Raw genomic sequence first — 12,881 nt, 5'->3', positions numbered from 1 at the left:
ACTTATGACCATCACACCATTCCCATGGTCATGAGATTGAAATTCAGGCATTGACAAATGCCAAATGACTTGTTCAATGTGTATGTGATGACTGTATTAGAAATTAGAAGAAATATATTACTGTTTTACTCTACAAACAGAAAGATAGTAAGAGTGAATGCAAAAGCTACTGAGGATTAGTTTGTAAGTACACCTGGAAAGTATTGAGCACAACTGTGATCAAAATGGGGAGGAGCTTGTTTATGCAAATAAGGAGTTAAATTGTAATAAAAGTGAAATTTTTGTAACTTTACTGAATGCTGTTAGGTGAAGAAACGTATATAGATGGTTTAAGAATTATAAACACTGACAGAAAAATAATGAGTTGTATGTGGCCTTGGATGAGAAACAAATATTTGTAGAAGAAGCAAAAATGGTTATGTAAACCATTGACAGTGAGAGATTGGTATATGAGGAAAAACATAGAAGAAGATTGCACTGCAAACAGGGCACTTAAGAAATGTGTATGGTAAAACATGAAAAGTTAATGTCATGAATGAATGAGTGTGAAATGAATGTAGACTGAAAACAAGACCAAGGATTGGATGCAAAACACACACATGAATTTTGCATCCTAAATTCATCACATTTGAATTGTAAGCAGTCCAGAGTTGTTTGCTGAGATAGTCAGCTATAGAAATCAAAATCAAAATCGAAATGTAAGTATGTATGTATGTCAAGGGCAAGCCTGAAAAAGACATAGTTAGATGGACCTGATGGTTATTCCCAAACCATCAGGTTAGGAATAGTTCCTCTAAAATGGAACTGTCAGAATTTTAAAAAACAAAAGGCAATATATGAACAAGATGGGAAAAGGGTGATTTGCAAGTACAGAAAGATATGGAGAATTATAGTGAAAGGTTTTGGTATAAACTAGGTTTAACTATGTTTCTTTCCTTATATCTTGGCTTTAATTTCTTTGACTTTTTCTCACTTCCTTCACACCATGTTGTTTGCCCAGAAAGGTAATAACGTGATGGGTGTCCATACTTGTATCTACAATTGATCAACAAAACTCTATTACAGTAATCTGAACATTAATAGAAAAGATAGGAGGGAATGAAGAATTCCAAGCCCATTGTAGTGGTTTTTGGCTATATTATAAATCATTTAACAACACGTTTTAACCAAAAATGCTTTTAAAACGGCTATCCATAATGGAGTCTTGTGACAGAATGAGATTACTAAATGAAGCAGAAAAAAAATGTTTGCCTTTTTAGGGGTTCTGTTTGCATTTTTTTTTCTGAATGAGAACATACATTGTAGTAGAGAATAAATGAAGCACATTACAGAAAAATAGCTTATTGCCAATTACGATGATCATAAGAACCACTGAAAGTATTGAATCAAGGTCCTATAGGCTGCATATTGTAGTTTGACTGCTCTGTCCCAGTCATGTTACTCAGACAGAGCAATATGTCAACACTGTGGATCCCACACATGCTTGTTCTTTAGAAAGATGACTCACATGCTAGGTTTCCATCATTTCCTTGCCGTTAAATTATGTCAGATTTGAAACTGCAAAAATGTTTCATGTAATGCATATATGGAAAAGGATGCTTAACAAATGTTATTCTCTTATTGAATATTTTTTCTTTAAATCAGATGCTACAGGATGTTGCCCTTCCTAAAGATTTCACTTCAAAGTTTTTCAAAGAGCCATGAAAAAAATGACATATACATGTTCTAAACAAAGTTAAATTATAAATCAAAATAATTATATCTGTGCAATCCATCCCACAACATTTAACAATGCTTTAAGGAATAAAGGAAGTACTGATTTCTCCCCCCCCCCCCAATCCTCATGGAAGGCTGCTTCTAGAAGAAATGAGTCATGCTTTGGTCTCTCTGAAACCAAGATCTGAGATGACTAAATTCCAACTGCAATGAGTAACTTCAACCCAGCCCAGACCATACATTTTCTGAAAATGATGGTGAGGTAAAGCATACTCCTCCAGCCCTGAGCTTCAGTTAAGCTGGTCCAATGGAGCACACATGCTTAGAGTATTGACTGACTCTTTCAAAATCAGCACAAGTTATACAGCCGTGCTCTTTTATGGATTACCGCAATATCATATACAGGTAGTCCTTCACTTACAACAGATCATTTAATGACCATTCAAAGTTACAACAGCACTGAAAAGAGTGACCTATGACTGTTTTCCACTCTTATGATCATTGCTGCATCTCCATAGTCACCTGATCAAAAATCAGATGCTTGGCCTCTGATCTCATATTTATGACGGTTGTAGTAAAGTCAGTGGGGAAGCCAGATTCACTTAACAATCATGTTACTAACTTAACAACTGCAATGATTCACTTAGCAACTGTGGCAAGAAAGGTAATAATATGGGGCAAAATTCACTTAACAACTAACCCACTTAGCAGCATTAATTTTGGGCTCAATTGTGGGCAAACGTCAAGGACTACCTGCAAATGTTACTTCAGTGCATTGTTTCAACAGATGAATCAAAGAGATTCAAATTGGAATATTACGACTTCAGAAGCTGATAATCAAATAAAATTGAAAAAAAAAGAATATTAGTGAGTAGAAGAAAACTTTATATACTGAATCCTTACAAAATAAAAACAGAGCTTACTTTGCCAACAGAAGATCTCAGGAAGCAGCTTGGAAAAGAAAAAAATGATTTAGCATCACCAAAATAGTGAAGATATTCACATTGTATGCTATCTTTATTATCTGTTTAAGAACACATTTTATTTTCATTTATCCTAATTTTGTCTCGCATATTCACCATTATTTCAGGGTTTCTTGATAAGGTTTGAGAACACCACATATTTGGCCCAGATGTATACACTTTTTATTTAGCTTTTCCATTTCATATTTTCATTTTAAAATATTAATATTAGCAAATCCACAGCTCTGAGATTTCTTTTCCTTTTATGCATGTTTCTAAGGATCACACTCTGGTCTTCATTACTAAAAAGAGCTCTTAGTAAGAGTTGTTTTTGATAAATGGGGAAACTTCCATAAAATTGAAAACTGATCCCCCCCTTCTGGTTATACTGCAGTACTTACGCTAAAAAATCATGCCACCTAAAAATACAACTACTTTTGCTCATTTTAAAATTTCGGGTAAAAGAGGATCTTTACTAAGAAAATAAGAGATAACTAATGTTAGTATATCTGTGACCAGGGCTTTTTTTCTCATAGAACAGAGAACGGAGTTCTGGCACCTTTTTTGGATGAAAACTTGTAGGGTAGGCAAGGCACCTTTTTTTTTTTTTTTAAAGAAAAAAAGCACTGTTTGTGACTAAAAGACATTGGATAGTTATCGCCTTAACAATTTAATGCCTGAAGATATTTTCTGAAAAGTAACTTCAAAATACCTACCCATCAGGTAAATAGATATAAAAAGAAAAAGCCAGTAAGAATTTGTTTCCTACATACAAACCCAAAATCACCAATGAGCTAGTTAATCCTATTACCCAGTGGTGGCGAACCTATGGCACGCGTGCCAGAGGCGGCACTCAGAGCCCTCTCTGTGGGCACACACGTCATGCCCCAGAGATGGCAACCATCCTCTTCAACCAGCTGCCTGCTAACTTGCTGAGGTCCCAGGTGGCCGGATGCATCCCAGCAACCATGCACTTGCTGGCCTCTGTGTGTGGGGACTGATGGTGTCAGGCAGCAGCTGCCCCAGCCCCTACCTCGCTTTGCCCTGCGACAATAGCACCCCCTCCCTGTTTCGCCTTGCCTTGCCTTACTCTGCAGGATGAGCCTCCTGTCCACCGCCCCACCCGCCAGAGACCCCCTGCATCTCCCCCAACCCTGCGTGGCCCCCACAGGCATCCCTCCCTAGGAGCAACATTGAGCTGGCCATGCCCACCCTGGCCACACCCACCCATCTGCCATGCCCACCGTAGCCACACCCAGTGGGCCATGCCCACCCGGTGATACATAAGTGGGATTTGGGTTGCAGTTTGGGCACTCGGTCTCTAAAAGGTTCACCATCACTGCTATAACCCATAAAAAACGAACTTAATGACTGTTAATATTGTCCTCTATTAGTCCCATCTAGTAAGGACAAGGATTATGGGATTTGGCTGAGCCATAGACACTTCAAGCTATCAGAAAGCAATCAGTGGAATTTGGAAAGAATTCCAGAGGAAAGTTATACAAAATGGATCAAAAACTCCTATGACAATTAGAAGGGAAAGAGAGCAGTGTAAAAAAGAATGAAAAAAGTAGTGCTAAGGACTTTGCAATTTAAAAAAGGGGAGAGGGAAAAGAACATTTACGTTAAAAATTGATGTGCAATTTTAGTTACTGTGGTTTATGTATAGGTGATGTGGAGATGACATAGCAATGTGGAAATCTGCTCTCATTCCATTTGTACCTTCTCATTCAGAACTCATTCAAGGAATCTATTTGATTGAAGTTATTTGCAAATGTTTGAAAGTTCCAAATAGGCTCTAAATTTTATGCACCTGGGTTTTTTTTTAAAGAGAGGTAATGAACACTCCATTGCTGGAGGTCTTCAAGAAAAGATTGGACAACCATTTGTTCAGGATGCAATAAAGTCTCCTGCCTTGGGCAGGAGATTGGACTAGAAGGCCTCCAAGGTCTTTTTCAGCCCTATCATTCTATGAATTGATTGAATTACCAATCAAGGGGCAGTTCTTGAATATAATTAGGGGATGCAACATTCCCAGAAAAATCAACTTTCAAACATTCTAGTGTAGAAATGGAGAGATAATTCTGCCCCTTTGCCTTGTTCAAATTAATAATTTTTCATCATTTAATCCTGTTATTAAATTGTTTTAAACAAGACCAATTACATGCTAGCAATAAACAGCACAGAATTGGGATGTGAGCATTAAAAATAAATCAAGGATACAATGAAGATGCATTGCTGTCTGCTGTCCTCGGGATTTCTTTTAAATTCAACAGTAGTAAAAGTGAAAAACTGTCCAGAAGTTTTAAACACTGGTATAACCTCTAGAGGGAGCACATTTGTTGCAGTGGCATCAGGCCAGAAACCAGGATACTGTGATTTCTACTGGTAGTACCACCTTTAGGGACAAATTCATCTGGCCTTGGACCACTCACACTCTTTCAGCCCTAGGAAGGAGGCAATGGCAAAACCACTTCTGAAAAAACTTGCCAAGAAAACTGCAGGAATTTGTCCAGGTAGTCTCTGAGATTTGGGCATGCATAACTGAATGGAAAAAAATATACCCTAGAACAGCAGTTCTCACAATGTGATCTCTGGATCCTTCGGAGTCCCTGAGAAGCTTTCAAGGGGTCTACAAACTCAAATATTTTTAAAATTCTCAGTTTCCATTTCTAATATAGTTAATATTGATAGATGTAAAGCAAAGTTCTATGAATTTAAAGTACCTTTACCTGTTTTCTGATAAATTTAGTCAATGCCACTCCAAGAAAATAACAGTTTGTAATTCACCCATATTACGATAACTCAACTATAATCCCAATTAACTCCTCCCATTTTAGAATATCTTCTTCCAGTACTTTGGAACCCCTCAATCATTTTTAAAAATGAAGGGGTCCTGAGATTAAAATGTTTGAGAACTGCTGTTCTAGATGGCTATTCATATAGTACAGATAACCCAGAGACAAGTACTTTTTTTCATATATATGAGATACTTCTAGTAATGTGCTGATTATCTTTGTGCTTCTATTTGCACTTCACCTGTTACAAACAGAAGACTGTCATGTATAACCAGTTAAACATTTAGATCTCAAATTCCTCAGGACGTACCCGGAGTGCTATATTTCTCTTTATGATGGGTGCTTCATCATTTACTGGTGTAATAGTCACAAATATGATCTGAGGCAAGCTTTGCTTCCATAGTTGTGTGCAGTTTGCAACAATGGTAAAATTATCAAGCATCTGTTCACTGTCATCATGAACATAGAAGATCAACCCGTGTTCTACCTGAAACAGGAAAGTCACAAAATTAAAAATGCATCCACTTTAAAAATTAAACCATAAGCATGTAGTCTCTCCAGTTGTTGAACTAGCGTTACTTAATCTCAACACATTTTCTCCTTGAATTACCTGCTATATTATATATAATAATGGGGACTATATAGTTTTCTAAAAATAGAGAGGTTCTTGATGTCTGAAGTCCAAAAATAGGAACGCTCAAGAAGTTTTAATTGTTCTCTGATATATGATTTCAAGATCTAATTATAAAATCAAAGCCAGAAATGTATCTAGAATAACTTTACCTGTTTTCTGGTAAATTTAGTCAATACCATTCCAAAAAAATGAGAGTTTGCAATTTGCCCATGTTTTGGTGGCTCAACTAGATCAAAGTCACAATTAACTTCTTCAAAGTGGCTATTGGAAATTTTTAGAATATCTTCTTTAAGGACTTTTGAACCGCCTTCAGCAACTGTGAAGTTGTGTACTTCTAGTGGGATCAGCTTTGGAATGATGGCCACAGTCATTCCTATTCCACTGACTGTCTGGATGCCATTGGTTACATCCAAGGAAAAGTGGTCTTGGAGTTGGTTGGAGATGGTCTGTATGTATTGGATAATGCCATCATTGATGTCTTGTTGAGTAAATGACAAAACTGGATTTTCTTCTGCTCCAAGGTAGTTTTCTTTTGATGTAAACTTCCAAAGATAGCCATAGACTGGAGATGATCTTACTTTGAATTCTATCTCTGATGGCAAGCTGTTTTCATGCACAGCCTTAAAAAAATATATAAGATCAGGTCATTGGTAACATAAAGATGAGTGCAGTTTTTTTAAATACTGTATAGCTTTTTATATTTAATCTGTAATAACAACGCAATGAATATTCTGATGGTTTATCTGTGTCCCTATGGGTATAGATGCTTTCCAAATTCTTTCAATCTCTCTGTCTATCTGCCCATGTGTCTTTTTTGCATGTCCCACCTTGCATTCTGTGACACAATTACCAAAAATTAGCAGCATGGTTTGTTATCTTGAGATGGGAAGCACACAAAACCTTTACTATTAAATAAGGATTTTTAAATAAATTTAAAAGAATTCTTGATTTTCTCTGAGTTTGCTTACAAATATTTCATTACCCAATTAAGTAATATGATAAGAGCAAGTGAGTATGAAGTTTCCTGCTTATTTCCTCATTGGAAGTTGATTAATTAAAGCATTGTTTTCTGTCTGATTGTTTCTGCCTTATTAATCAAACACATAAATATATTTATATGCAACTCCTTAGATTGAAGAATCTCAAAAATAGCTTTCAATAAAATCAGCAGTAAAGTAAATAATACATTAATACATTAAACAACATAAAATAATTTCAGTATAGTAAAAGATATTCATTAAACAGGTTAAGGAAAAGATAATACACAGACACTCTTCCAATGTTCAGAAGGCTTGGATGAAGAAATTTACTGAAATCAAGGAAACATAATTCTGTACAAAAAATATTTAAAACATTTGCTATAAATTACTAGATAACTTCATCTTACCAGCAATTTTCCATTACTGATTTGAACAGGATTCCCTTCTTCAACCAAAAGGCTGTGGTTATGCAGGACCACTGGTGGATGCTGATGATTTTCCAAATATATCTGAATGTTCATTTCAACATCCAAACGGAGGCCTTTAGCATAAACAGTGAAATTCAATGTGTCAATCAAATTATTGCTATCATCATGTTTATAAGTCACATGTTCCATTTTGAGATCATGCTGAGTAAAAGTGGCCAGCGCTAAATTATTAACAAAGATTTGTCCATACTTCGGGGAGAAAAATATCTCAAATCTAATTTCATGATCACTTCTAATATCCTGATTTGTGGTAGCACTCAAGTTAGTGGTGGTAATCACTGCTTCTTTTCCTTTTTGGATCAATAATCCTGTATTGTTTGCTAGGAGGACATATGGTTCAGAAGCACTTACTTCTAACAGTGATGACGTATAATGTTTTCCATCAGTTACAAATAGCACAAAACGACCATAACTGGCACCTTGATGAACAAAGAGGACTTGCTTTTGCATAAGGTCCTCTTGCTTGAACTGATACAGTCTATGTGATGTTTCATTGACAAGAACCAAGTCTCCATTAGGAATGCCACGCCTGGTGTATAACAACTGATTATCATCAAAATCTGTATCAGGATCATGATAGCAAAGATCATCCAAAGTCAACAGTTTCCTTCCATTCTTAACAACATGAAATATCTTATCTACCACTCGTACTGGTTTTTCATCATTTTTCAGATGGATAGAAATATTAAATTTGATCCCTACTGATAATGGGAACTCTTTTTCTAAAGCCTCTTCTCCAAATTTTATGGCAGTTGCAGCGATATGAATTTCATCATACTGTGTCTCTGAGTTATCATGTATATACATAAGACGTTCTCCATATATATCCTGATTAGTGAAACTACTAAGATTGTTGTTACTTTCTGGGGAATCAGAAAAATTAATAAGCATTAATTTCCCATGTTGAGGACTTTTTGTAACCTTATACTCAAAAGTCATATTACTGAAGGTCTGCACAAATAATTCTGATTTTGTTATCAGTGATCCTTCACCTTCAGTAACAGTAAGACCATTGTTTATCAAAATGATGTTTTGTGGGTTTGTTTTGATTTTAATTTTGAAATCATAGATATTTGATACCACATACTGAGTACTAATGAAGAATCGAAATGAATCCAGACTTTCTTCATGGGACTTCCTGTATAATTGATACTCTACTTTACAATCAGAAATATTCTGTTGGCTGAAGCTGGAATTTATTTGCAATGGGACATTATCAAGCAGAATTCTTCCTTTCTCAGGTAAGGATTGCAGCTTGTAAAGAAATTCATTTTCTGACAGATCCATCTGTGGTATCATCACAAGAAGATTACTAGAATTAAGATGCTCTCTCTCTGATTTATCAATAACTAATGGCGCATATTTCAGTAAATTATAAGTCAGCCATTTTACTCTAACAGCAAACAGAAACTCTTGGCTTATATTGCTACCAATGATAATTTTAAATTTAAAATGTTCATGGACATTATCTTGCTGAATTGCTTTGAAGGTAGAAAGATATCTCACACGACCACGTTCAATGGATCGTTGAGAAAAAGAATTTGTTTTTTTCCATTCTCCACCAGTATGCCTTCTCTGAATTTCTCCAAAAAAAGGTTCTTCTGTGATTTCATATTTTATTTCCAACTCTTGTTGAAAAGCAATTATTTCTGTGGCCAAATGGCTGAGTGTTATCAACACTGTGGTGCCTTGTATCACATCAACTCCTGTGTTGTTGACTAATTTATAATCCAGGGGTACAGCCATGACACGCAACACGACTGTGTTGCTAACTTTCTCCCCATCGCTTGCTCGCAGAACAATCCTGGAATTCTGAATTCCAGTGTGGACAAAGAAAACATTACCGTGCTGTAAATCCTCATAGGAAAAGGTAGTAATTGTTTTTCCAGGAGTTTTGGAATTTTCTAGAAAACCTGCATCTGCATTTGAATTTCCAAGGACTGTAATACTAAGATCTGCAGCACTTGTGTCGTTGTCCACAATATTTATGGAATCTATACTCAGGCATTTCTTGGAGTATTCTAAGAGAGGAAATAAGTTTCCATTTGGAAATATAAGTTCTGGAGCATCATTTATTGGTCTCACTGTAATAGTAAACATATGTTCATCATTTCCTTGGAAATATGGAGGCATCTTCCTTTTACTGCTTGTAGAAACAGAGAAAGTGAAATAATCATAGTTTTCTTCAGAACCATCATGAACATATAAAACTTTGCCTTGCCACAAATCTAGCATAGTAAATGTGAAGTCTTCTTGCTTTGACACAACATTCAACCTCAACTGGCCATAAGAAGGGGGATGTTTAATTCTAAAAATAATTTGCGACTGACGAATCCCCAGTGCTTTGAAGTCCACGCTGACTTTAATGTGCTTAGATCCAAGAAATGCTTGCCCACCTTCTGGCACAATTAAGTTGTTGACAAACAAAAAATGGTCATGACTTTCTTTCTTCAGTAGTTTAGGAGTCACAGTACCAACAACAGCCTGCTTTTCGGTAGGTGTTGTGCATCCTACTGAAATATCCTTAGTCACTAGAACATTTTTCAAGGATTTTTTTTGGGAATCGATTATCAAATCTTTCAAGCAGCCTCTAAAAGATCCGCCTTCTCCATATCTCCCAGAAACTGAAGCTAACCCTTGTTTTAGCACTTCTGCACGGAGTGCATCATTTATTCCACCGACATATAAGGCCCCTTTAAGAACAGGAAGCCTACTATGAGAAGGCAATGGAGTTTGCACAGTTTTCTTTTCTAGAGTGAGTTCGACATATTTTATGGAAAATTTTAGTCTGACAACATGCCACTGGTTGTCATTGACGGGACTAAGAGAAGAAAGTTCAAGTCTATTTTTACCCATTCTAATGTGAGCTTTAATGAGACCATTTTCAATTTCCATTGCAACAAAGTCTCCCAAGGGACCAGAACTGTAGAGCAGCAATCCCCTCTGAGCTGTAGTTTGCACTGAATATTCCAAGATGCCTCCTGCTTGGACATTCCAAAGAGGAAATGAAACATAGGATTTGGAATTAAAAAAATTTATGGGTTCTTCTTCCCCTGCAAAAAATTCATTGCTGCAGCTCAGTGATACTTCATGAATATTTTTATTTCTTGCAGACGATCTCAGGGACGTTAAGATATCATGGTTGTTAAATATCACATCGTTAATACATCCTCGGAAATTAACTGGTGTATTGTTAAGATAGTAGACATTAAGGTTACCTCTCCCACCTATATAGAGACCATATTCAATGTTTAGTTCAAATACTAAGAAATCTGGCACTATTGCACTAGTCTGATAATTTTTATCGATCACTAGAGTAATATTTTCTCTTTCATGATGAATTTCAAGAAGATGCCAATCTAAATCATCAACTTGTGAGTGTAATTGGGAATGAAGGATCTGTTCATTTGTGTGAAAGTTGATCCTCACCTGTAAAAGAGAACTGAGTTTGAATCATCCAAGAAAAACAATGACAATATGTTCAAAGTTGTTCAAAATAATTGCATATACATTTCTTCAACCAAATTGAACAGAGAACAGAGAAAACGTAAAATAAAACTCTGAATGCAGAATAAACTATTATTTTCCATTTCACCCAAACTCAAAAAGTGGTATAATGTTAGTTTAAAAAAACTAGGACCAAACCCCAGTTTGAGGATTTTAAACCATGGTTTGTCAAATAAGTCACAATTTTCTTATTCATACATAATACTAAACCATTATAGCAAGGTTGATACATCAAAGTAAACTCCCAATAATAAAACAAATAGGCAGTAAGCAAAATGATCAGATCCATAATCATATGTACTCCAGATAGGTAATCTGTGCAACAATCACTTAGTTCAGGTGTGATTTTAGTTTGTTCAAAACCAAAATGGAAGACGTGTCTAACCATTAGTTAGTTAGGTCTAACTAATGCAGCCATACTAAATTATAATGTGAACACTAAAGTTATATTAATATGATAATATCTAAAATTACAACAAAGTAATATATAAAATTTAAATGAATTACAGTTAAATAGAAAACATTGTGGAAAATTTACTTATCAGGGTCTGATGGATGTTCTGGGCAGCTGCACAAAACTTTTTGCACTGTAAAAAAAGGCAGTTCATGAACAGCATCCAGGCATGGGCTAAATCTGGGAAACCAGGTTATCTACTAATCAAAGGTAGGATGAATCTGGTTCAAATGTCTCTATAAAAGCAGCAATGAAGAAGAAAATGTTCTGTAGTTTCCATCTCTCTGGAATCACAAGGACAGACCCTTTCAGGCAATGATACTTTTTAAATATTTACCACCCAATACTGCAGAGGGCAGAGCATGGTATTGGGCAAGAGAGAAAGCTGGATATTTCTAGTTAGCAATTGTGCAAATATATTTAATGTGTACTGGTACAAGACGACAGGAGCCTTTCCTAGATCTGCTTGCCAGTCCCTGTCCTTTATCCTTTGCTACCAGATTTGTTTCACCTGAATATATTCCATTTTAAGACCTGAAGAGGGAGAGTAGCCTAGATTTTAAAAAAATAGATACAACAGCCTTGGCCCACGTAGATTGAAAATTATCCTGAAGAACTAAAGGTGCTAGTCCTTGAAGACAGAATTTAAGCTTTAACCAAAGGTTTATAGAAGCTAGACACATTCATGATTCAACTTTTATCATGCCTGTCTCCAGTTCTAGATATGTGTTTGAGACACAGCAAGATACCTGGAGGGCTATTCCAATGAATTAGGTTGTACCCTCTCCAATTGAAGCAAGAAACTGGGGAGTCAACCACAGTCCAACAGAAAAGCTGGGTTAACAGCTTAAATCTGAAAAAACTTAAGCACAGCTTGTATATAATACCCTACCTTAAATCCCAAAAATTTGAAGATAGCATTGGCAGATCTTTGTCCAGTAGCAGCAGTGTATTCAAAATGGGCTTTTCTCAAGACAATGGAATGCATGACTAATCTTAAACACATAAATCTAGTCATTTGTTCTATTCTATGGGCATTAATGCTCCATAAGCAGAGCTTCAGGGTTTTTGGGAAAAGCCATAATCTTGATTTTCTGATGATCATTGTTGCAGTATTGGACCAAAGTTCTCAGAGCTTTTTTAAAGCTTATTAGTGTTCCGAAAAGAACTACAGGGTCATCTGTGCATAGCAGCAGGGCAATGATGTAATCTCCTGGTTTATGGGGACAACATAGCAAAGTTAAACAAAATGAGGCTTGCATGAACCATAAATATATTTAGCTGTTAAAAAGAGAGTAGGAGAAGGATCAGATCTAGCATAAATTACATGTGCATATTTTAT

The 12,881-nt window shown here is 36.0% G+C and overlaps 1 protein-coding gene across 2 annotated transcripts in view; it reads right to left on the bottom strand.

The window, feature by feature from the left end:
- Nucleotides 1–12,881, bottom strand: part of LOC120313656 (chondroitin sulfate proteoglycan 4-like) — a 39,352-nt gene that overhangs the window by 13,216 nt on the left and 13,255 nt on the right. For both annotated transcript variants that reach the window (XM_039355771.1, XM_039355781.1), the window contains exons 3-5: nt 7,498–11,007; nt 6,260–6,730; nt 5,787–5,963 (exon numbers count right to left, since the gene is read on the bottom strand). In XM_039355771.1, the coding sequence (XP_039211705.1) occupies nt 5,787–5,963; nt 6,260–6,730; nt 7,498–11,007 (4,158 nt within the window). The remainder of the gene's footprint in view (nt 1–5,786; nt 5,964–6,259; nt 6,731–7,497; nt 11,008–12,881) is intronic.

The sequence above is a fragment of the Crotalus tigris genome, unplaced genomic scaffold, assembly GCF_016545835.1.
Source record: "Crotalus tigris isolate CLP2741 ecotype Arizona unplaced genomic scaffold, ASM1654583v1 scf7180000017571.3126492, whole genome shotgun sequence".
NCBI classification, from domain to species: Eukaryota; Metazoa; Chordata; class Lepidosauria; order Squamata; family Viperidae; genus Crotalus; species Crotalus tigris.
This window is presented reverse-complemented; position numbering and strand designations above follow the sequence as displayed.